Source organism: Anguilla anguilla, chromosome 12, assembly GCF_013347855.1.
Source record: "Anguilla anguilla isolate fAngAng1 chromosome 12, fAngAng1.pri, whole genome shotgun sequence".
Lineage (NCBI taxonomy): Eukaryota > Metazoa > Chordata > Actinopteri > Anguilliformes > Anguillidae > Anguilla > Anguilla anguilla.
In genome coordinates this window covers 1,323,016-1,349,728 of record NC_049212.1, presented here as the reverse complement: position 1 = coordinate 1,349,728, position 26,713 = coordinate 1,323,016, and the positions used below count along the sequence as shown (strand labels likewise).

Sequence of the window (26,713 nt, the reverse complement as noted above, 5' to 3'; positions counted from 1 at the left end):
TAAGCTATTGCTTTTGCATCTGTATAATCTTTGTGGAAAATCCATCCAAATGATTGCCTCTTTACATTGTTAAAGCTGTCTATTCCTGGGTATTGGCAACTTTCATATTTTGTCATATGATAAACTGTTTTCTCTTACACTGCAACTACATGGCTCACTTATATGCTGATTGAAGTGTGCATCTCTGTAAGAACCAATCACTGCATTGACCTCGTTAATAAAGTTTTGGGGCAACACCCTTACTGTGTTACTCACTGGGCATATTTGATAATTTCAATAGTAGGATGTGCAGCTCCTCTGGGACAGCTGCTAGAGTCAGTGTCCAGATGGATAAAATAATACAGAGGTCATGAATTGCTCACTTGTACGCTGACTGAGGTTTTGGTGTCAGAGAACACTTAGATGGCAGCAGTAGAGTGTCTCTCTCTCCAGGGTGCAGTGTCTAGCGATAATTTCATATGAGCACACCCCAGTCAATACGCATATATGCTAAATTGTATTCACACAAACATTCAGGTTACAGGTTTTGAAAATGAATTAAATCAGGAAATTTGTTTTCTTCCCTGTGACAAAATTCAAACCGTTACACAGCCACAGCAGTTAAGGTCACACAGTACACAGCACTACTCACCCCAGTCTCTGTAGTTTAGAGTTTGGACTCATCAGTCCAGCACAGAGCAGCTTCACTCCTGAATCTCCCAGGTTATTGTAGCTGAGGTCCAGATCTCTCAGGGCAGAGTTTGATGACTGGAGAGCTGAGGCCACAATATCGCAGGACTCCTCTGTGAGGTCACAGCTGTTCAGTCTGCAGAGAGTTAATATAGTATATTATGAATATTGTTTCTTTACTGTTAATTTTTGTTTAATACCACAATTAAAAATAAAGAAAACATTTCACCACTTCAGCTAAGCTTCATTTATTCCAGACATGCACTTGATAAGATGAATGTGTGCTCACGAGAGAAACGGCTCCACAGCCAACAAGTCCCTGCTCTCTCGTGCACTCTGTGTGCTCTAATCTCTTTCTCTCTCAAATTCAAATTCAAATGCTTTATTGGCATGACATATTTAAAAATACATATTGCCAAAACGCAGTGACAACAGCAATCAACTACAGTAAGAATATATAATCAAAAATAAAAAAGAAGCAAGCAGCAACAACAATAACAGCACAAATGATTGGAACATAATGCTTATTATCTATTAAGTTAACTGAATTAAATTAATTGAGAAAAAAAAGTCTTTTCTCATCAAGAGTACCATATATATACTCATACATATGCATATACATAGACATATATATACATGCACACATACACACGCATACATATTTTTATACACACATATATGTACATACATACATACGCACACACACACACACACATACATATATACATACACACACATATACATATACATACAAACACATATGCATATATACACACACATACATATGTTTGCTGGATGCTCACCCACTGTCCCTCAGGCTGTGACAGGCAAAAACGTATTTAGCTGCGAGTGAGGCTGTCGCTCCTTCTCCTAATAGGACTTGCAGCTTTTGGTCATTTGTTAGGGAGGGAAATTTGTTTAGGAATGTTGAATTTTGGATTTTATTAAAATATGTTTCTCTTATCTGTGAATATTTTTCACAATATAACAGGAAGTGCATCTCTGTCTCTACCTCTCCTGTCTTGCAGTGACCACATATACGTTCTTCTTTGGGTAGCCATGTTTTTTTGTGCCTTCCTTTTTCAATTGCTAAGGTGTGGTCACTGAGCCTGTACTTGGTCAGGAAAAAAAAAAAAAAAAACTCTCCCTATGAAAGTCCTGTAATGCCTACTCTGTGGGGTTTGTGTCACATCCAAGGCATATGGCTATTTAGTGTATAACACAGCACACCACAAAGAATGCACTGACTTTCTGAGGGCTGTATTGTAATGTACCACCCAACCCTTCCAAGCATCTAAAATGCATTTTTAACATTTCAAACGTTCGCTCAATCATTGACCAATAACACGTAAGTAGGTGGTGTGCTGGCTTAATGTATGGAGAAAGTAGTAAAGGATGAACACTTTTTTTGACTGTTCCCAGGCTTTTCACTGAAGCCTCCCTGCTCTCATAGGAAGCGCAGTTGTTATAATTACAAATTTCACAAATAATTCATCTTCAGTTTGATGACAGAATGTAATTCATTCAGGATTAGAAATAATCCACTTCACTGAGACTACTGTGTCAGTTTAGTCACATGATCAGTTCTAAATGACACTGTTAGCTCCATACAGATGCACTGCAAAAATAGCTGCCATTGGACTGCGTAAATGAGCACAGCTTGCATTTGAAACAGTCAAACTGAAATTAAATATTTCTCACATCTGTGTCATGCATTCACATGTGTGCCGCATTCATAACGCCACCAAAATAGCAAAATGTGCTCTGAGTTAAGACCTGGTCTGGACTGGTTTAAATGGAAACAAATGAACGCTGGTGCAAAACCGCCCTAGTGAGAGAGAGACTATGCACCAAGGATACTGAACTGCTTTCTGTTTCCATGCGTCCATTCTACCTGCCTCAGGAATTTCCGCAGATTTTTGTGACTGTGGTCTATATTCACCCCAAGGCAAACAAAAGCATCGCCTCTGAACTGATCCTACAGATCAGTGCAGAAACTACAGTTGCTGTCCCCCGATGCTCCTAATTTAATTCTGGGAGACTTCAACCACTGTTCGCTGGACAAAACTCTCCGGAGCTTTTACAAATATGTGTCTTGCCCCACCAGAAATGACAAGATACTAGACCAGTGTTATGGCTCAATTAAAGGAGCTTACAAATCCGTCCTACTCCCCCCACTAGGCACGGCTGACCACAACTGTGAGTAACTTATTCCAGCATATCGCACATGCCTACAGAGGGGGAAAGTGTTCACCAGAAAGGTGAAACTCTGGTCGGAGGAGGCAACGCTGACGCTGCAAGGCTGTCTGGACTGCACGGCATGGGAGGAGTTCATCGAATCATCTCGGGACATTAACAAACTCACAGAAGTGGTCAGCTCATGGGTCTCATATTGCGAGGACATTGTTATCCCTGAAAAGGTAGTTAAGATCTATCCGAACAGTAAACCCTGGGTGAGTAAACACCTTAAAGTGTTATTAAACAAGAAAAAACGTGCATTTAAGCAAGGTAATTTCTCTGAGCTAAATGTTTTACAAAAAGAGATTAGATGTGAAATTAAGAGGGCTAAATTGGGCTACAAAAGAAGGGTTGAATTCAAACTGAGCAAGAACAGTTTAGGCTCAGCCTGGGACAGTGTCAGGACCATGGTTGGGTTAAATGACAAAGTAAAGAAAAGGGTGGCTTTAGAAGGCTTTCTGTCAGATCTGGCTCTGGCTCATGAGTTTAATATGTTTTATTCAAGATTTGATGTGCATGACTGTAGTAACGAAACTGCTGTTTTTAAACACAACCTACTGAACTCTAGTCAATCTGTCTCTTCCTTTTCTGAACACAGTGTTGTGAATACTTTTAAACACTGTAAATCCAGAACTAGCCCTGGCCCTGATAACATTGGTAGCCGTATGCTGTCCCGCTGTGCTGATCAAATAGGCCCTATTTTTAATTATATTTTTACCATGTCATTCTGTCAGCAAACGGTCCCTGAACTATGGAAACAATCTACAATAGTTCCCATTGCAAAAAATAGCCACCCTAAGACTCTGAATGACTACAGGCCTGTAGCCTTGACCTCTCTTGTTATGAAATCATTTGAAAAGTTGATTAAAAAGGAACTTCTGGATAGGACGGAGCATCATCTCGATCCGTTACAGTTTGCATATCGAACCAACAGGGGGGTCCAGGATGCAACTATAACTCTGCTCAACTTCATCTATAAGCACTTAGAGGGTAGTAAGAACCATGCCAGACTGTTGTTCGTGGACTTCTTATCAGCTTTTAGCACCAGACAGCCTCACCTGCTGGTGCAGAAGCTTGCTGAGCATTTTGGGTTGGCCACTAACATTGTTGGCTGGATCTTGGACTTCCTCACCAACAGATCTCAGAGTGAGAGTGAATGGACATTTCTCTGGACCAACTTTTACATCAACTGGCTCTCCCCAGGGCTGTGTCCTCTCTCCTCTCCTATATATCCTGTACACTAATGACTGCCGCAGTGAGTTTGAAAACCATCACATTGTGAAGTTTGCAGATGATACGGTTATAGTGAGCCTGCTGAAAGAGGAGGAAATGTCCCATGGGCCGGTCACAGATTATTTTTTAAGATGGTGTCAAGAAGCCTTTTTAGAATTAAATGTGACAAAGACCAAGGATATGTGTATTGATTTTAGACGTCATCACTCCAACCCTGTCAACACTAAAATTAATGGTCAGGATGTAGAAATTGTTGAGTCATATAAGTACTTGGGCATCATAATTGATAATAAGCTGAGTTTTGACTGTAACACCAATATGTTGTGTAAAAAAAGCCAGCAGCGCCTTTTCTGTCTGAGGACGCTGGCTAAGTTCAATGTTGACAGATCCCTGATGACTTTGTTTTACAGATCTTTTATTGAATCGATTTTTACTTTTTCTTTTATCTGTTGGTATGCTTCTCTTAATTTAAAACAGAAAAATGCATTAACAAAGGTGATCAAGGTCTGTAGCAGTATCACGGGTACTCAACAGAAAAGTCTGTCTGATTTGTATAACAAACAGTTGTTAAAGAAAGCAGAATCCATCCTGTCTGACAGCACCCACCCCCTGCACCTAGAGTTTCAGACCTTGCCTTCGGGTTTCCGCTTCAAATACCCATTAGCCAAAACCAACAGATACAAACACTCCTTCATACTGTCAGCCATTTCACTGCTGAACTCCAATAGAAAAAGGTAATACCAGCTGACCACCCAACCAGGCTTGATAATATTATGCACTTTATGTTTTTACAAAAATGTATTTTTATGTTTTTACTGTATTCTATTTTTTTACTTGAATTCTATGTTTTTTACTGCATTTTATGTTTTTACTTGTATTCTATGTTTTTACTTTTATTATATGTTGTATTAATTGCCTTGGTACTGTTTCACTGCTGCACAACCAATTGCCCCACTCGGGACAAATAAAGTTCTACCTGACTTGACATTATTCAACACCGAACTTGCGCATCTGGGCATACATAAAAACATTCTTTTACCGCTAAAAATTTGTATTCCGTCTTTGCAATAAGATAAAGCCAACAACAGCCGAAGGTATGCCAGTACAGCTGTGAAAAATGCTGCTCACTGAACACTTAAATAAAGAAGAGGAATTTTAAAAAATTGCCATGTCATTATACTGTCAATATCTGGGCATTAATATGGAATAAATATACAACCTTACCAATGGATTTACGCGTAGAGATGTCCCTTTCAAGACTGAGTGGTCATATATTGTATTGGACAATCCGTTTGTGAAAAGTACACTTATTTGTGATACCTGGGTACCTTCCAAAATAGCTGTGCTATTTTTTTGAAATTGAGTGTAATGTAACTGTAATTTTGATATTAATACTTTTAATGGCAGGCCTAGATTTGAATTAATGACTTAAAGACAGTACACTGTATGTGTAAGTAACTTGGCATTTTTGTATGTTGAAAATGTGTTTTTCATCAGATATCATTTCATTTTGTACTGGGTTTGTTATGAGCAAGTGATAATAGCAATTCATATAAATGTAGGCTATGAGAGACATGAATGGATATAAATGCACACAAACACACATTCTAGCTGAAAGAAACACATAGGCATAGATTTAATGTTTTTACTTTACCATTAATGACAAATAAATTAAAGTGTATGTCATTTTTAAATGAAAGTGGTTTTGATGGGCTATTGTACATGACAGACCTACTAATTGTCTGCATGTCAGTAGAGGATATATATAGGGCTAGCTACATTAATTTAGAAATATGGCATTGCAGGGTCGCTACAGTAGTCTAGTTAAGAAGTAGTTACAGTACCAGTATAGCACAATGCAACCGTTTTGACTTCTAAAAAAGCGATATACAAGGCATGGAGAAGTCATTATCTTGCGCCAGTTTCTGTACGACCAGTAATGTTACCTACCAGACAGAAATGCATCACTGATTTTAGTGCTTAATTTCAGAGCCGTCTGTAGTAACATTATACACGCAATTTCTACTTTAAAACGTGTACTTGTATATTTGAGTGTGAATCTGATGTTTCTATTGGCTGATATACCTAAATCTCCAATGGGGAGATGTATTCTTTGTGGGCCTGGAGCATTTATGGTGATGTAATCAGGCAGGAAGAAGAAGAAGGAAAAAACACAAAATCCCCTAAGTTTGGGGCTTTATTGTGTGGATGTGTGACATTGTTTGTGAATTCTGTCTGTTGAAATGAGGTCAGAAGGTACAGAAATGAATGTTTTTTAAGGGCTGAGAATCTGTGGTCATTGCAGTTATTTTTGAAGGGAACCCTGAAAAGTGCCAAACTCTCTGGGCTGTATAGGTATGGGGCATGCCGCCCCGCCAAGGCGTAACTTGGCGGGATGGCATACCGTACCTGCCATCCTAATTAAACATTTAAACTATTGCTTTTGCATCTGTATAATCTTTGCAGAAAATCCATCCAAATGATTGCCTCTTAACATTGTTAAAGCTGTCTATTCCTGGTTATTGGCAACTTTCATATTTTGTCATATGATAAACTGTTTTCTCTTACACTGCACCAAACTACATGGCTCATTTATACGCTGACTGAAGTGTGCATCTCTGTAAGAACCAATCACTGCATTGGCCTCGTTAATAAAGTTTTGGGGCAACACCCTTACTGTGTTACTCGCTGGGCATATTTGTTAATTTCACTAGCAGGATGTGCAGCTCCTCTGGGACAGCTGCTAGAGTCAGTGTCCAGATAGATAAAATAATACAGAGGTCATGAATTGCTCACTTGTACGCTGACTGAGGTTTTAGTGTCAGAGAACACTTAGATGGCAGCAGTAGAGTGTCTCTCTCTCCAGGGTGCAGTATCTAGCGATAATTTCATATGAGTACACCCCAGTCAATACGCATATATGCTAAATTGTATTCACACAAACATTCAGGTTACAGGTTTTGAAAATGAATGAGGAAATCAGGAAATTTGTTTTCTTCCCTGTGACAAAATTCAAACCCATACACAGCCATAACAGTTAAGGTCACACAGTACACAGCACTACTCACCCAAGTCTCTGTAGTTTACAGTTTGGACTCATCAGTCCAGCACAGAGCAGCTTCACTTCTGAATCTGTCAGGTGATTGCAGCTGATGACCAGATCTCTCAGGGTTGAGTTTGATGACTGGAGAGCTGAGGCCACAATATCGCAGGACTTCTCTGAGAAGTAAGAGCTGTTCAGTCTGCAGAGAGTTAATATAGTATATTATGAATATTGTTTCTAATGTCTACTCTGTGGGGTTTGTGTCACATCCAAGGTGTATGGCTATTTAGTGTATAACACAGCACACCATAAAGAATGCACTGACTTTCTGAGGGCTGTATTGTAATGTACCACCCAACCATTCCAAGCATCTAAAATACATTTTTAACATTCCAAACGTTCGCTCAATCGTTGAGCAATAAAATGCAAGTTGGTGGTGTGCTGGCTTAATGTATGGAGAAAGTAGTAAAGGATGAACACTTTTTTTGACTGTTCCCAGGTTTTTCACTGAAGCCTCCCTGCTCTCATATGAAGCGCAGTTGTTATAATTACAAATTTCACAAATAATTCATCTTCAGTTTGATGACAGAATGTAATTCATTCAGGATTAGAAATAATCCACTTCACTGAGACTACTGTGTCAGTTTAGTCACATGATCAGTTCTAAATGACACTGTTAGCTCCATACAGATGCACTGCAAAAATAGCTGCCATTGGACTGCGTAAATGAGCACAGCTTGCATTTGTAACAGTCAAACTGAAATTAAATATTTCTCACATCTGTGTCATGCATTCACATGTGTGCCGCATTCATAACGCCACCAAAATAGCAAAATGTGCTATGAGTTAAGACCTGGTCTGGATTGGTTTAAATGGAAACACATTATTCAACACCGAACTTGCGCATCTGGGCATACATAAAAACATTCTTTTACTGCTAAAAATTGTATTCCGTCATTGCAACAAGATAAAGCCAACAATATCCGAAGGTATGCCAATACAGCTATGAAAAATGCTGCTCACTTAACACTTAAAGAAGAGGAATTTTTAAAAAATGATACCATGTCATTCTACTGATAATATCTGGGCATTAATATGGAATAAATATACAACCTTACCACTGGTTTTACACGTAGAGATGTCCCTTTCAAGACTGAGTGGTCATATATTGTCTTGGACAATCGCATTATGAAATATACATTTATTTGTGATGCCTGTGCTAATTCTTTTAATTTGAGTGTAATGTAACTGTAATGTAAGCGTTCATTGGTTGCTAAGTAGTCATTGTGTTTAATGCATCGACTGAGAGCTGAACTGGAACATAGTGGCAGACAGTTGAATTTGTTTTAATGTCGTCCAATTCCCATACAAGGAAACATTACATACCGTAGAGTACAAGAAAACATACAAGAATTAATGATTACACGTGTATGTACTGCTCCACATTGTGTGATAATGCTTTTGCATTATTTTTAATCTAATATCAATGCTTCATCTTAAACCTTCAAATGGGGCACGTTTATATGCTTTATAACAGAAAAAAAGCATTTCATTTATTTTTGGACAGATTTTGGATATGTTTCAGGACACCAAGATATTTTAGGCCTCTGTACCGATGGAAATCTTGTAATTCCCTCTTGAAAATGATGCAACAGTGAGTTTCTAAAGACAAAACAGTTGATTTGTAGTGCAATACATGATTTACAGCAATGCATAATTTAGACATTTTGGATAGTTTTGGAGACACTGGGTCCACTGCTTAGTTTTTGCTTCATAAATATATAGTAGTTCTACATATCCACCCTTAGATTTTATGAACTTGTGGTCAAGGAGTTTTTGATCCAGGACATGTAGAGTGTAACCTGTTTTATATATGGGTTCTCTCAGTATTTTATTGCAAACTAATGAAGAGTAAATTCAGTTTGGATTTTTTTGCCTATTTCTTCCTACATTATGAATATAAACAAATCTTAGTTAGTATTGTAAATGGTACAAATGTCTTTCTTCATTTAAGCCATTATTCAAGTCTCTGTGATGCTCACGTCTGGAGTAATAAAGCTTTAAATAAGGTACCCCGTGAATGGGCAACGATTGGGCAGATTTGGCATGTGTGCAAAGGGTTTAAATGAGGGCACTGTTAAAATGATCCAGAAGTTATCATTTATACCAAATTTCACTTCCCAGACAATTGTATTGTACTTTACTCTCACTAGAAATATTAAGTGTGAAAATACACTGTCAATCATCTACATTATTAATGACATAATACTCACATGGCCTTCCTGCAGTTCCTGACTACTGGTACCAGTCTCTCATCACACACTGCTGATGTGTTGTAGTCCTTCGAGTCAAACTCATCCAGGACCTCCTCTGACATCAGTAACACAAAGGCCAGAGCTGAACACTGGTCTGGTTCCAGCTTTTTATCAGAAAGTGTTCCTGATCTCAGGGAATTCCGGATTTCCTCCACTAGGGAGTTGTCATTCAGTTCACTGAGACAGTGGAACAGATTGATGGTCCTCTCTGCTGAAGATTCGCTTCTGATCCTCTCCTTAATGTACTGGACTGTTTTCCCAATGCCCTGTGATCTGCTTTCTGTCTGTGTCTGTAGGTCTGGTACAGATGATCTGCTTCCTGTCTGTGTCAGTAGTCCTCCTAAGAGCTTCTGAATGGACTCCAGAGAGAGGCCAAGAAGGAATCGGAGGAAAAGGTCCAGGTGTCCATTCTTACTCTTTGAGGCCTGATCCACTGCAGTCGTGTGTAACTCAGACAGCTGCACTCTGTCACTGTGAGGTTCTGATTCTTCTGCTCCGAGTACATTTCTGTTCTCATTTACACATGAATGAAACACAAATAAGGCAGCCAGATACTCCTGAATGCTCAGATGCACAAAGCAGTAGACCTTCTCCTGATACAACCCACATTCCTCTTTAAAGATCTCTGTGCACACCCCAGAGTACACTGAAGCTTCACTGACATCAATGCCACTCTCTCTCAGGTCCTCTTCATAGAATATCAGATTGCCGTTTTCCAGCTGTAGAAAAGCCAGCCGCCCCAGTTTCAGGATGATTTCTGTATCTGATGCTGACCTCTTCTTTGTGTCCGTCTCATCAGTGCCATGATACTTCTGATTCTTCACATTAGTCTGAATGAGCACAAAGTGTGTGTACATTTCAGTCAGAGTTTTGGGCAGATCTCCACTCTTTGCTTTACCCAACATTGTCTCCAGAACAGTAGCAGAAATCCAGCAGAATACAGGTATGTGACACATGATGTAGAGACTCCTGGATGACTTTATGTGTGAGATAATTCTGCTGGCCTGGTTCTGATCTTTGATTCTCTTCCTGAAGTACCCCTCCTTCTGTGGGTCATTGAACCCGCGTACCTCTGTCACTCGGTGGACACACTCAGGAGGGATCTGATTGGCTGCTGCTGGTCGGGAAGTGATCCAGAGGAGAGCAGAGGGAAGCAGATTCCCCTTAATGAGGTTGGTCAGCAGCACATCCACTGATGCTGACTCTGTTACATCACAGCACTTCTTATTGCTTCGGAAATTTAGAGGAAGTCGACACTCATCCAGACCATCAAAGATAAACACCACTTTGACTTCATCACCTTCAACACTTTGGCTCTCTTTCAGTTGTGGAAAGTAATGCTGCAGAAGTTGCATCAGACTGAATGCTCTTTCCTTCTTCAAATTAAGATCTCGGAAAGGAAGAGTCAAGATGAAATCAACATCCTGATTGGCTTTTCCTTCTGCCCAGTCCAAAATGAACTTCTGCACAGAGACAGTTTTCCCAATGCCAGCGATGCCCTTTGTAAGCACAGTTCTGATGGGTTTCTTTTGTCCAGGTAAAGGCTTAAAGATGTCATTGCAGAGGATTGCAGTCTCATGTGTGGTTTGTCTCTTGGATGCTGTCTCAATCTGTCTGACCTCGTGTTCATTATTGACCCCCCCACTTCCCCCCTCTGTGATGTAGAGCTCTGTATAGATCTCATTGAGGAGGGTTCGGTCGCTCTGCTTTGCTAAACCTTCAAATATGCATTCAAACTTCCTCTTCAGATGAGATTTAAGTGCATTCTGGGCTATTTTTATGGATCCATCTGAAGAGAGGAAATATGAGAAACAATTATGTTTAAAATGTGATAAACATTTCCCATTCAATAACAATTTTTTTTTTAACTGCCAATAAAAATATTAATAGACTCATTCTTAACAGCATTTTACACACATCACAGAGTTACATATGTCCAACAGTATGCTATGCCACTCACACAGTGTTGTACATACCTCATGTACATTTGCTTACCCCCATAATCACTGCTTCATGCTATAATTTCATTGAAATGCCTTTGAGTGCGCATTGGTTGTGACACTTTCTATATGTAATGTTGTCAATGTAAAAGACTATTATGAAAGCTATAGCTAATTCCAGCATTGAATGGACACACATTCGCAATGAGAGAAAAATCTTACTGCGCTGCTCATCTCTCTCCAGTGAGTCAGTGAGATCCTTCTGCTTCATGTTTCTCAGGATGTGGAGTGAGATCTTTAGAGACCTCTCACTGCCACAGGTCTCCAGCAACTTCTCAACTATGTACATGGCCTCAGGATCCTTCTGCTCTCTCTCAGAGCATTCTGGGTAATCTTCAATTCGATTACTTTTGAACAATTCCTTCATCTTCACATACTTAGCCAGTACAGAAGGATCTTCAGACAGAGTCGTAAAGCATTCTGGGCAATCCTGACTCAGATGGTTCTGAAACTCTTTCAACTTCTCATCCTTCTTCAGCTTCATCAAAGTGCGCAGGAGAGACTGAAATAAACACATGAAGAGGTGTGCTGTATCAGTGTGAAATAAACTCATGAAGAGGTGGGTTGGTGAGTATGTCAATTCATAATAATAGGACCATTAATCATATTATCATCAAATAATAATTAAATAAATGTTACAAAAATGTTACCAGATGGATAGATAGAATTTTGTCTTTGTTTTTTTCCCTACAAACACCTTTATTATTTAGGTTGGCCCAGTGCAAAATATTTAGTTACATGAATTTGGTAATTTTCTTACAGTATTTGAATATAAAATGTAGTAATATTTTATTAATTTTTATTATTATATTAAAAAAGAGTGAAAATATTTTGTTGGCTGAATACCTCAGTATTAATGTAAGTCAATATTGTCAAATCAAAGTTAATACAACTTATTTATCGTTGCTCAGCCAACATAAAATAATTGTCGCTGGATCATAGAGTTTGTAGTGCACAGAACCTGAAAAGGGCTATTGTATACAGTTACTTTAAACGTTTTAGTTGGGAGAACCAAACTTTTTTTACAGCGTGTGTTGTATTACAGTTGCTCAAATAAACGCAACAGGATCCTTGTTTTGTGTTGAGTGTTTGTGACAGCCAGAAAAGAGAAATACAGATATTAGAAATACTACTTGTGCGAAATCATGAATTTCCATATAATAAAGGAGTTGCTCTGTGCAGTACAATTAGTAAATGTTAACTGAACTGAATGCTTCCAGTTTGTCTCAGTTTGGAGTCCTCCTCTGCTGCAATTTGTGGGACCTGCTAAAGGAATCTGGACTTTCTGTGAGGCAGGGAGGATCAGGCAGCACTCCAGAACTGGATTTGATGTTAAGTTGTGTCTTTAGAGGAGTTAACCCCTTAAACCCCACTTAAAATACAGGGCTTTTTGTAGGAACCTCCCCTGTCTTAAAGAAACCTCATTATCTCCATGCAGTACTGTTATCTCCAAATATGAAACTATATGCAGTCCAGACATGGTTCAAAGCTTGAAATAAAGAGAACATTTCTACCAAAATAAACCCTGATCACACGGGAGTCTCTCTCTGTAAACATACAGGACACATTCATCCTGAAAAACAAAGAAGAAATCCAAAAATGTTTTGTATTTTCTTTATTCTGTAGTGATTATATATACTTCAGATACTGGATGAAACCAAATTTATTTTTACAATTGTACCCCAGGATGTACACAACACCAATAAAAAAAGTGGATTTAACAAAGCGGTAAAATTTGACATGCGTTTTCCCAAAGGTGGGCCCAGATATCCTGAAAACCTCTCCAGATTGGAATATTGTGTATATCTTTTTTCCCAGCCGTGTTCCACCTCCAGATGCTAAATTAATAAGCACTAAAATAATACAATGCACCCAAACTTTAGAGAGTTCCGCTTCCTGCATTTTCACCGAGTTTAACATTAGCTATGTAAGGTAAAAATTCACTGCAAAAGGACTGTCACGTCTGGTTTCTACTTGTGTTTAACTGCTACACACAGGTGGGGGACATAAATGTCTAAAGGATGAGACCTGCAGCTAGGAAAGCAATCAATGCATCCTGCATGGGACTGTTTACCACACCTTTTATTGCGGAAGAGCAATCTTGTGCATTCTTCAGCCATCTTGCCCTTTTGAAGATAGGGCTCTGGACATACCAATTTGGGGATCAATGGACATACAGCTCACCCTCCTGCTGCTTGGACATGCCTTGTTTTTTTTGTTACTATATATATATATATATAGTAACAATAAACCACTATGTTTTCAGTATGATCCATAATTTCGTGAATAACCTCACTTTGTCCACAGCATCACCGGCCTTATGCTAACCCACTAATATCAGTGCATACAAGCTGAGGTGCAGTGTCCCAGGGCACTGTGGTAAGTGTTCTTGAGCCTCGGAACTGATTACCTGAATACAAGCCTAGTAACAAGTTTGAAGGCTTTAGACCTTAATATAAAAACCTCTGAGTACAAGTCTAGTAACAAGTTTATAGGCTTTAGACCTTAATATAAAAACCTCAGAGTACAAGTCTAGTAACAAGTTTAAAGGCTTTATTTTTAGGCAATATAAAAACCTCTGAGTGCAGTAACAAGGTTAAAGGATTAGGTTTCTAGCCTATGAGGAACAAATAAATGACCAGTGCTAAGCCGGGTGCATAGCCTAGGCTCCTAAGTTCCAGCCTGAAAGCAGAGTCTGATAAGTGCTGATACTAAACCCGGGTGCCTGGGTCCCACAGCGGTACACGTCTCAACCCCTCTGAGAGTGCAGTTGAGACTGTCCGGCATCTGTCCGGAGGGAACCACACCTTTAAGTCTCAGAGATGGAGGCCGGTACTAGTGGTCACTGGACCTCTGAGTACCGAGCCCAATGTAACGTCGCAACCTCTGGGTGCCACGGCAGATACAAGTCTCCACCTCTCGGATAGTGCAGCCCCAGGCTACAACAAGAATCAGGAATCTGCCACATGTAGAACCCATGTTAAAACCTCTAAGACTGGTGCAAAGTGTCATAGCACACAACTTCTGAATTTCTGAGGTGCTGGAACTGAGTCCTCAGGTCTAAACCACCTGTCCCAGTAACTCGGGTTAGAATACAGTATAATTACAATCCTTTGGCATTAGAGTCTGAAAGAAAGTAACTGAATGAGTTCAAGTTCCGAGGCACAAGGATACTGCCGAGCACTGAGGTGTATGTACTGTGTGACTCTAACAACCATAACAAATTGTCCTCTCATAACCCTGCCTCACCAGTAGGTATAAAACTTCCTTATAGCCACCTTGCTAACGACTCATCGGATGCACACGCAAAATGACATGTATAGAAGTGCACTTGTTTAAAACCACAAAATTCTGCTTATATATCTCTTTCGCTAGTGGCTCACTGGGTAGTGTGGCTGCCTGCAGCACTTTTGGATGTGTGCAGGCAGCTTCGAGCCCCCCCTCTGACTCATGAAAACCTCTCGGTCATTACATTGCCTTGCTGGATGACTAAAAATAAAACATGAAACTATTGTTTTTGCACCTGTATAATCTTGCCGGGAATGTCATTCATATTTCTGTATTTACACAACTACAAATAAAATATACCCACACTTTACACAGTTCCGTGTTTGGCATTTTTGGCATCACAAGGAGGAAAATGACAAAACTATAAAATCGAATCATTAACTATTTATAATAATACAGCGCCCTTTATAGTACTTCAGTTTCTTTCATGCAAAGCATTTGCCAATAGTCAAAGCTCTACTAAAGTGTGCGCTAAGCTTCCACTCATGCGCTACGTGAAAACGCAAAGTGAAAGTAAGTCAGTACGCAGTAGAATAGCTAAGCTGTAGTTTCAGCTAGAAGGACGGCGTGAGCTACATTCGAAAGCTACAGTATGTAAATGAGCTTGAAGAACTCAACACTGTATGATTACTGTAACGTATATGAGGCTTCCAAACAGGGGAAAAAGTCACGATGGGGAGATCATAGAGAGGGTAGCAGTAGTTTGCTTTTAGGTCATTTACTTGGCACAGGAATGTCTAATTGTAATGTTTTTTTTTTGTTCATAATGTAAAAAGTAGTTTCTTTTTTATTTAGAAAAACCACACTTTCTGCTTTTGACATTCTATTTACGTGAATAGCTGAAAATCTGATATAGTCTCTATAGTCTCTTAGCTATTTTCTTGAAAAGACCTCTTATGGAAATGAAGTAGATACCCTAATTGACTTAACACAGGGAATGTATGGTAACATGAAATGTGTGCTGTAGCAAAAAATAGAGTTTGAATGTCCTTAGCTTAGGTGTATGTATGTTTGGCCTCAACTATGTATTCTATATATGGTATATGATACATGCATTATATATTCAAATAAAACACAAATTAATTAAAAACAATTGGAAAAAAAAAACAGAACTCACCTGTCTTGTGAAAGATAATCTCTCTGAACTCGTCTCTTCTAAAGAGCAGGGCTGGAGAGACTGCAGTATCCTGCAAACAAAACAGCTTCCAGTTAAATTCATCCTCTTACTGCAGCTCTAACTCACAGCACATGGAGACAGAGCTTCCAGTTAAACTCATCCTCTTACTGCAGCTCTAACTCACAGCACATGGAGACAGAGCTTCCAGTTAAACTCATCCTCTTACTGCAGCTCTAACTCACAGCACATGGAGACAGAGCTTCCAGATAAACTCATCCTCTTACTGCAGCTCTAACTCACAGCACATGGAGACAGACCTTCCAGTTAAACTCATCCTCCAAGCACAGATTAAAATCAAGCCATTACTCCCAAACACACCAGAAATAAAATCTGAAAGCATTTTTAAAACGTTTGAACAGAAGCTGATATATTGTGTTTGTGTGATATTCCACTGTGGATGGTCAAGAGTAATATTTGGCATAGGTGCAATAAGTTATGAATGTAAAAGACAATCCTCTAACTGCAGCTCTAACTCTCAGCACATTGGGACAGAGCTTCCAGTTAACTCATCCTCTAACTGCAGCTCTAGCTCACAGCACATGGAGACAGAGCTTCCAGTTAAACTCATCCTCTTACTGCAGCTCTAACTCACAGCACAAGAAGACAGAGCTTCCAGTTAAACTCATCCTCTTACTGCAGCTCAAACTCACAGCACATGGAGACAGAGCTTCCAGTTAAACTCATCCTCTTACTGCAGCTCTAACTCACAGCACATGGAGACAGAGCTTCCAGTTAAACTCATCCTCTTACTGCAGCTCTGACTCTCAGAACATGGAGACAGAGCTTCCAGTTAAACTCATCCTCTTACTGCAGCTCTAACTCACAGCACAAATGAATATGAAAAAATACACCTCACCTACACTTGAATGTGATATAAATCACAAACCTACAGCTATATGTGCAATAATAACCCCCACCTAGATCTGAAAGTATTAATACACCCACCGACAACAGAAAGGTGCCAGTAACATTGAAGTATAATTAAACAGTACTGTCAACTTGAACCTCTTTAATTACCTTTGGTCACCTGCGAACTCTCCCCTGAATTCGATTGGATGACCCATTGAATGATCACTCTTCATAGACAGACAGCTGGGTACAGGTGACCCTGCTCTTTCTACCTGGACCCTGTGAACAAAACATGGAGACACAACATCCAGTTAAACTCATCCTCTTATTGCAGCTCTAACTCACAGCACATGGAGATAGAGCTTCCAGTTAAACTCATCCTCTAACTGCAGCTCAAACTCACAGCACATGGAGACAGAGCTTCCAGTTAAACTCATCCTCTTACTGCAGCTCTAACTCACAGCACATGGAGACAGAGCTTCCAGTTAAACTCATCCTCTTACTGCAGCTCTAACTCACAGCACAAATGAATATGACAAAATACACCTCACCTACACCTGAATGTGATATAAATCACAAACCTACAGCTATATGTGCAATAATAACCCCCACCTAGATCTGAAAGTCTTAATATACTCACCGACAACAGAAAGGTGCCAGTAACATTGAAGTATAATTAAACAGTACTGTCAACTTGAACCTCTTTAATTACCTTTGGTCACCTGCGAACTCTCCCCTGAATTCGATTGGATGACCCATTGAATGATCACTCTTCATAGACAGACAGCTGGGTACAGGTGACCCTGCTCTTTCTACCTGGACCCTGTGAACAAAACATGGAGACACAACATCCAGTTAAACTCATCCTCTTACTGCAGCTCTAACTCACAGCACATGGAGACAGAGCTTGCAGTTAAACTCATCCTCTAACTGCAGCTCAAACTCACAGCACATGGAGACAGAGCTTCCAGTTAAACTCATCCTCTTACTGCAGCTCTAACTCACAGCACATGGAGACAGAGCTTCCAGTTAAACTCATCCTCCAAGCACAGATTAAAATCGAGCCATTGCTCCCAAACACACCAGAAATAAAATCTGAAAGCATTTTTAAAACGTTTGAACAGAAGCTGATATATTGTGTTTGTGTGATATTCCACTGTGGATGGTCAAGAGTAATATTTGGCATAGGTGCAATAAGTTATAAATGTAAAAGACAATCCTCTTACTGCAGCTCTAACTCACAGCACATGGAGACAGAGCTTCCAGTTAAACTCATCCTTTAACTGCAGCTCTAACTCACAGCACATGGAGACAGAGCTTCCAGTTAAATTCGTCCTCTTACTGCAGCTCTAACTCACAGCACAAATGAATATGAAAAAATACACCTCACCTACACCTGAATGTGATATAAATCACAAACTTACAGCTATATGTGCAATAATAACCCCCACTTAGATCTGAAAGTCTTAATACACCTTCCGACAACAGAAAGGTGCCAGTAACATTGAAGTATAATTAAACAGTACTGTCAGTTTGAACCTCTTTAATTACCTTTGGTCACCTGTGACCTCTCCCCTGAATGCGATTGGATGACCCATTGAATGATCACTCTTCATAGACTTACAGGTGGGTACAGGTGACCCTGCTGTTTCTACTTGGACCCTGTGAACAAAACATGGAGACACAACATCCAGTTAAACTCATCCTCTTACTGCAGCTCTAACTCACAGCACAAGACAGAGCTTCCAGATAAACTCATCCTCTTTGTGCTGCTCTAACTCTCAGCACATTAAATATCTGGTTCATGCACTTGTACCTCTTCCTCTTAGTGCTGAGGGTTCCTCCTTTGGTGTCTGGCTCCTCTGAGAGACTCATTTTATAAACAGCGCCCCCTATCTCAGGAGACTGGAACACATCTGACCAGTTTAGACCACATGTGGGTTCTATCCCAAACCAGCCAAGCTGTAAACACACAAAATGAGAACACACTGAACACACAGAGACACGCATATACAACACGCCGCGGTGTTGACAGTAAGCAATCCAGAACTGAAATGGGCCCTAAACATGTTCTAAACAGCCACCTCAAATGTTTTTGCACCATTGATAATGAACGATTGTATTGCATAAATGTCACTATATATTGATTGTCCAACTTCCTAAATATTTTTTATTAACGATTCAATGGAATCAACCAAAATTTTTCAGATACAGTTATTTCCAGAAACTAAGTGTCACAATTATTAACACCCCTGGGTTCACTGAAATAGTTATTTATTTTATTACTACTTTACATGTTTTACTTGTTTTATTATTACTACTATATTATGTATACTACAGTATGTATACTATGTAGACTATGTAAACTTGGCTTTTTCTGCTTCTTTTGTACTCACTCTCTGCTGCTGTAACACCCGAATCGCCCCCTGGGGATTAATAAAGTCTTATCTCATCTTTTCTTATCTTATCAGCAGTTTGTTCACCCTCCCCTTGCAAGGATAATGACACTGAGTCTTTTTATATATGTATATATATATGTCTAATAAGGACTGGAGAACACATTGGGAGAGATCTTAGACCCTTCCTCCATCCACTTCTTTAATACCTCTGGGTCTCTGCTTCAGAACTGTCCTGTTCAATTAAAACTGCAGGTTTCCAATATAGTTCAAGTCTGGAGACTGTAGCCATTGCAAAATGTGGCTTAAGTGGTTAATTCATTATTTATTTGTGAATATTAATGTGTGATTGAGGTCACTGTTTTGCTGGAAGATCCACTAGCGACTTTCAGTCTGCTGGCAGAGGCAACCAGTTTTTTTGGCTAAAATGTCCTGGTACCTGGGTAGAGTTCATGATGCTATTGTCCTTAACAAGGGCCCCAGGGCCAGTGGGAGCAAAACAGCCCCATAACATTAAGATCCCCCACCGTATTTAACAGCAGGTATGTGGCTTGTTTCTGTACACACCTCCTTAAATCAACACCAAACCCATATCCTTTGTATTATATACCGGCCACTTTATTAGGTATACCTGCTTGTTAATGCAAATACCCTACTCCACCAAACAGCAAATCATGTGACTGCAACTCAATATATAAAGTATGCAGACATAGTGAAGATGTTCAGTTTTTTGTTTGAGCAAATATTGTAATGGACAAGATGTGTGATCTAAGCGACTTTGACTGTGGCATGACTGACTGTGCCAGATGGAAGGTGCCAGACGTAGTGGTTTCAGCATCACAGAAACAGCTGCCCTCCTGGGATTTTCATGCAGCACAGTCTCTAGAGTTTACAGAGAATGGTGTGATAGACAAAAAACACCTTGTTAATGAGAGATCAAAGGAGAATGGGCAGACTAGTTCAAGCTAACAGAAAGGCCACAAATGAAATAACAGCTATGCTTGGCCAAAGAGCTCTAATGTCATCACTCCGGAGCACAGTAGACAATTTAGATTCTTGAAACTGTCGATTACTCCCAGTAAAACCATTTTTCCTGAAACCATTCCAAATAGCCTTTTGGCATGGAGGTAGCATCTAATTTTGGAGCATCTAAATGTAGCAATTAATAGAAACTTGGTGACGCCCCGATGCAGCCAAGTTCTGTAATTCTCCAACTGTGGCCACTGGATTGTTCTTTGCTCCCTGAACCACCTACCTCACTGAGCATGGGCCTGAGATACACTAGCGCCCTCTACTGGACAGGTTTAACTCTACTCCAGGGGTTTTAAATTGATTAATATTTGGTCTCACAGTAGTAAATCGTATGTTTCTTTGTTTCATTTTTGACCATTTCCTTATTTTTGAAGGTCAACAAACATTTTCTCTTCATTTGTGAGTTTGTTGCTTTTGATGAAAAATGGATTTCATAAACAGGTTGCCTCAGTTTTAAACTCCAGTGAAGCAGCAAGCAATGGAAGAGCATGACAGTTCCTTTGGCCTGAGATCAGCATAATGTCTTTTATACATGCTGGTGTTGATCAGCTTCATCCCATATCTACATGCTGGTGTAAAGTTCACTCTGTTAGATTTTATTTTTAACAATCTTTAAAGGTGCCAATAATTGTGACCCCTATAAAGTCAGTATCTGAGATGCATGTATTTTGCTTGTAGGCGTATACGATATGCTAGCAACAATTTATAGCCGACTGATTATCCCTGTTATTGCGTTTCATGTAAAATTTTAAAGCATTTGGCAACGTTAACTACCCATGCTTCCAGTCAGTGTTTCGACCGCACATTTGGAGAAACAACCCCCCTTACATACATTTAACAAACACGAACATGCTCGTGAGAAATCTTCTTGGAAAACATCCAAAAACGACCCAAATCAATAATTCATGAAAGTAAATCATTATTTATTCTTAAGTAAGCCCAATTTATCTCATAAAAGTAATTTTATCATGTATTCTCCGTTTTTAAGTAGTTGTAATTCGAGTCGAAATCGCTGCAGTACAATTTATGTTGTATTTCAATTTCAACTTCAATCCAACTCAGGCAAAACGTAAATGCGGTCTGACGTGTGGCTTTAAAGGAGTACCATGGTGGTTGAACGTGACACTTCCCAGTTGTCTTCAGGCAACAACAAAACAAATGTGCATAATTTTTTTATTCTTCAGTCATTTCAATGTACTTTAAAACGTATTTTTCTAAGCCTAAATTTCCCACTATAAAAATTCACCCGAACCGTCTGGGCGTGGTAATGAGAACTGTCAGTTAGCTATGATTGACAGACCGTTCCCCGTTACCATAGCTACCCCCATGATACGCGCTCTCTTTGGGAGAATGAATATTCACAAGCTAGCTAGCTTAGTAGTATATCAAGTATCGATAGATAGCTAAGGTAAGGACGTTGACTTGTACCCAGTTACAATTTTTGCTATCTAGCTAGCCAAGTTAAGATAAAAGCACAACTATAACGTCCTCATAAAAGCGAACTAGCAAGCTAACGTTATCGATAACATTGCCTTATGAAAGCAAACCTCCTAGCTAGCTAACGTTAGCTAGCTAGCTAAATGCATATAACCAGAAATAATCTAAAGGAACTCTAATTTAAGTGAACCTAACGTTAGTCAAATATTTGCATTGTCTGAACAGCAGGACAGTGTGTCCTGTCAGATTTCTTTACGGGGCGTGGAAATAGGAGTGGTTACTGTATTCGTGACGTAGAAAAATGACAACTTTCTCAACCGGTTGAAAATGGGACGATGAATTTAAAACGCATATTTCTCCAAAAATACAGAACGGACATATTTAATACTTTGCTCATTGTGTTTCTTCAATGCCTCTTGTGCAAATAGCACATAAAACAGAGAAAGTGTGAAAATCACCATGGTACTCCTTTCGTCGTTTTGAGTAGACCTACATGCACAGCTACATGCTGCAATCTTGTGGTTCACACAAGAAATTCTTAATGCAACTATAACCTCAGTTTACTATTAAAGTAGTTGCTGAATTTATTATCATGAAACTTGTACGAATTCAATAGGACAGAATTAATTTGATAAGGACATGGCCACTAGGTCTTTGTGAATTGAAACTAGACAGAGTTGGATAGCAAATAAATATCCTTTAAGCATCTTTTTAGCATGCTCTTTTATAGCCTACGGAAGCTAATGTCTCGTTTCAAATAATAGAAGACCAACTATGAAAGCTCCATACGTGAATTAACTACTTTAACATGGCAGACATCAAGTTAATTTGTCTTAATCCAAACTGTGTGAATACAGAGCAAAAATAACATTTTGACTTCTCAATCCGCACAGTTAAAATGTTCGGTCTGTTTTTGTTACAGTAGGCCTAGCAGGTCTCATAATGTAGCTGACGACAGACCTGTGACACCCGTCATATCCAAATAGGTAAAATGATCATAAAATACCAAATAAATGCTAAAATAAACGTTAAACTTTTAAAAATGCATTTTTTTTGTTTGTTTGTGGTCCCAAATGAGGAGTTTGAAAAAAGCATACTCCTCGGGCGCCATTTTATTGTGTTTTATTTCACTAAATTAAGCGTTACTGAGATCATAGCTACAGATTCCTATTCCTCCAAGCACCCCTTCTCATCTAGCTTCTATTCTCCCCATCCCAATCTACAACAGACTACTTACTCAGTTCTTTTAACGAATTTAATTCCTTTTTATTGCATCCTCTTTGTCCTCCGTCTTTTAAATGACGTTTGAGTTTGAAACAGTTTCACTTTCGACTTCTTTTTTTTTTTTTTTTTTTACTTCTTTACTAGTCTGACTCACAGGACCCAGACTGTGGGTATAAGCCCGCCATTGGCCAACTATTTCAGTCGGAATTCTCCTCCCCTTCCGCTATTTGCGTGTTACCGTTCTTCTTCTCTACTTCTTCTACTTCTTCTTCTTCTTCTTCTTAAAACATAAAAAAAACATAAAACATCTCCTCCCCTGCCCACTAGCACCACACTCCAGTACATTCCTCAATCCTGCTCCTGTTATCCCCAATCTTCCCATCTCCTCCATCATATCCTTCCTTTCCGACCTATATTTATTGCAGTTAATGATAACGTGTTCTACAGTTTCTGGTACCTGACAGATTTCACAAAGACCGGTTGGATGTTTACCTATAAGATGAAGCGTGCTGCGTAAATTGCTGTGTCCTATTCTTAATCTTGATATTACAACCTCCTCTCTTCTGTTTCCTCCCCTCTTTCTTACACTGCCTACTCTGATTTTGATAACTTGATATTGATTTCAACACTTCCCTTTTTGACTGCTTCTTTTGCCAACATATCTGCTCTCTCGTTTCCCAGGATATCTGAATGTGCTGGGACCCACATGAATGTAACATTTTCCCCTTGCCTAACCACTCTTGAATTGGCAAACAAGATTTCATACAGCAGATCCTGGTGATTTCTGGCTGTACCTGTCTTAATACTTGCAATGGCCGACACAGAATCACTACATATTACTATTTAGTTAACCCTATCCCGTTCAGCCCATTCTAATGCCATCAATATGGCAAACAATTCAACAGCATACACACTTAAACAATCCGATGTTCTCTTGCTAATTCCCACTTGGTAACTAGGCACAGCAACTGCAGCCCCTGTCGCATCTGTCTGCGGATCCTTTGACCCTTTTTGTTGGATGACTATCTCCATGCCCCCTTAGATTAACCCAGTAGTTAGCCACCAGCTGTTTCCAATGCAACCTAGTGGCATTTCACCTGCTTCCACTTGGAGTGCACACACTGGGGAAGTTTTAACTGCTCCTAAACACACTCGTAAAGCCCGAGCTTGTATAACATCTAGGTCCGCCAGCACAGATTTTGCTGCTGATCCATATACGATACTTCCATAGTCTAATCTTGATCTAATTAAGGCTACATAAATATATTTCAGAGATGCTATATCAGCTCCCCACTCCAATCCTGCAAGACACCTCATGACATTTATCACTTTTTTTTACATCTACTAACAACATATCTAATATGCTCCCTCCATGTTAACCTCATATCAAAATATACTCCCAAAAAACAAAAACTCACAACTTTCTCTAAATTATTTCCATACAATTTCAAATTGCATTCCCTGAGTTTCTTTCTTGTAAAGAGTATAGATTTTGTTTTTTCAACTGAAAATTTAACTCCCCACTTTGTTCCCCACTTTTCAACTTGATTAATTCCATCTTGCATTTTCTTCACTATCTGTTCAACATTTCTCCCTCTTTTCCACAAAGCCCCGTCATCTGCAAACAATGACTTCCCCATATCCATAGGGATATTCATAAATATGTAATTTATCATGATGGAAAATAAAGTTGGACTTACTACACTTCCCTGAGGTGTCCCGTTTTCCACAATATATTTGGTTGATAACTCTGACCCTATCTTCACCTGAATAGTCCTTCCGTCTAAAAAGTCCATAACCCAATTAAATATTTTCCCTCCGACTCCCATTACGTGCAGTTTGATTAGAAGTCCCTCTCTCCATAGCATATCATACACTTTCTCAACATCAAAAAACACTGCAATCACTCTCTTTATTTACTTGTGCTTTCCTTATTTCATTCTCCAGACACAACATTGGATCCATAGTATTCCTTTCTCTCCTGAATCCACTTTGATATGATGCCACCATACCTCCTTTTTCCAAAAAATACATTAACCTCTCATTTATCATACCTTCCATTAACTTACAAATGTGAGATGTCAAGGCAATTAGTCTATAGTTTCCAGGCCTGCTGGCGTCTTTTCCAGGTTTCCTTATTGGAATAATTATCGCCTCCTTCCAGCTCCTTGGCATTCTCCCCTCTTCCCACACTTTATTATACAGAGACAACAATTTCCCCAGACTTCCTACACTCAGATGTTTTAACATGCTATAACATATCTCATCTTTGCCCGGTGCTGTCTTTCCCGTTTTATCTAGTGCCCTTTTTAATTCTCCCATGCTGAAAGGTACATTTTGTCCATCATCATTACTATCCTTTCTGCATAAAGCCTCCATATTTTCAGACTTTGTTTTCTCTTTGCCTCTTCTTCCTTCTACTGATAAATTATTGGAGCTATGTACCCTAACAAACGTATTTGCCAATAACTCTGCCTTTTCCTTATTTGTTACTGCAGTCTCATCTCCATCGGTCAGAGCCGGATAACTCCACTCCCTCCTGTCCCATTCCCATCTTTTTTATCATCCCCCATACTTCTCCCACCTGAGTTGTGTTTCCAATTGTACCACAGTACTTTCTCCAATGTGTCCTTTTTGTCTGTCTTATTATCCTCCTTACTACTGCCTGGGCCTGCTTGTACTGAATCATATGTTGAAAATTATGAGTTCTTTTGACTAGTTTAAACACTTTATTTCTATTTCTCACTGCTTCCTTGCACTTATCATCCCACCATGGTACCACTTTCTTCTTCACATTACCTTTACTTTTAGGAATGGATTTGAATGCAGCTGTCATTATGCCTTGTTTTATTTTGCTGTCAAGTGACTCTATGTCCATTCTATCATTAACCTGACTTAAATATCTATCACTTCCTTCCAGAAATTTCTCCCAATCAGCTTTCCCAAGGATCCATTTCCCACCTGTGTTCTCTATGGTCAATGAGACAGAAATATTTATCTTACACCAGACTGGGTAATGATCACTCCCTATAGTACCTTCTTGGTACACTGTCCAATCACACACTGCTGCTATGTTGTTTGACACAAGTGTAAGATCAAGCACAGCCTCTCTCCCTGAATTAACATCTGTTCTTGTACTACTGCCATCATTTAAACATACTAAGTTTTTTTCATCTAACAACTCTTCTATCACCTGACCATTAGCATCTGTTCTGTCACTCCCCCATAATGCGTTATGTCCATTAAAATCACCACACCAAACCGTGCTACTACCATTCTGCCCTTCTATCTCCTCAAGCTTGCTTAACTCTAGCCTTTTGCACGGATTATAGTAATTCACAATCACTAACTCTTTCCTTTCTGCCCACACTTTTACTACCACATACTCTTGCTCATTACCTATACCTATTACTCTGTAAGGGATGCCTTGCTTTACAAAAGTGACACATCCTCCTCCTCCCCCCTCTGTCCTATCTCGCCTCACTGCCACATAACCATATAAAACAAAATCCAAGTTAGACTTTAACCAGGACTCTTGAATACACACAATGTCTGGTTTTTCTCTCCTACTGGCTAAAAACTGCTTGAAATCTTGCCCATTAGCAACCAGGCTTCTCGCATTCCACTGAAGAATTTAAATTATTAGTACAATCAACCCACACATGCCGTTTCTTGACTTGACTGTACACTGAGTTCATCCCTTACTTCTTCCCATTTTAAACCTATCATATCCAAGTGGTGTACTGCTGCTTTGACAATAACCTGAATCCTTTCTGTTTTAGATTTTATCTCAGCCATTGCATTTATCACTC

The 26,713-nt window shown here is 39.4% G+C and overlaps 1 protein-coding gene across 2 annotated transcripts in view; it reads right to left on the bottom strand.

Moving 5' to 3' along the window:
- Positions 1 to 26,713, bottom strand: part of LOC118210034 (NACHT, LRR and PYD domains-containing protein 3-like) — a 181,297-nt gene that overhangs the window by 94,191 nt on the left and 60,393 nt on the right. Inside the window, exons 1-9 of one of the 2 annotated variants that reach the window (XM_035385855.1) lie at positions 22,915 to 23,170; positions 18,629 to 18,774; positions 18,364 to 18,474; positions 17,525 to 17,635; positions 16,981 to 17,091; positions 15,904 to 15,973; positions 11,661 to 12,000; positions 9,457 to 11,287; positions 7,209 to 7,382 (exon numbers count right to left, since the gene is read on the bottom strand). In XM_035385855.1, the coding sequence (XP_035241746.1) occupies positions 7,209 to 7,382; positions 9,457 to 11,287; positions 11,661 to 12,000; positions 15,904 to 15,973; positions 16,981 to 17,091; positions 17,525 to 17,635; positions 18,364 to 18,474; positions 18,629 to 18,687 (2,807 nt within the window). In that variant the 5' untranslated portion in view covers positions 18,688 to 18,774; positions 22,915 to 23,170. Of the gene's footprint in view, positions 1 to 631; positions 806 to 7,208; positions 7,383 to 9,456; positions 11,288 to 11,660; positions 12,001 to 15,903; positions 15,974 to 16,980; positions 17,092 to 17,524; positions 17,636 to 18,363; positions 18,475 to 18,628; positions 18,775 to 22,914; positions 23,171 to 26,713 lie in introns of those variants that run through there. The other variant, XM_035385854.1, reaches the window with a different exon arrangement.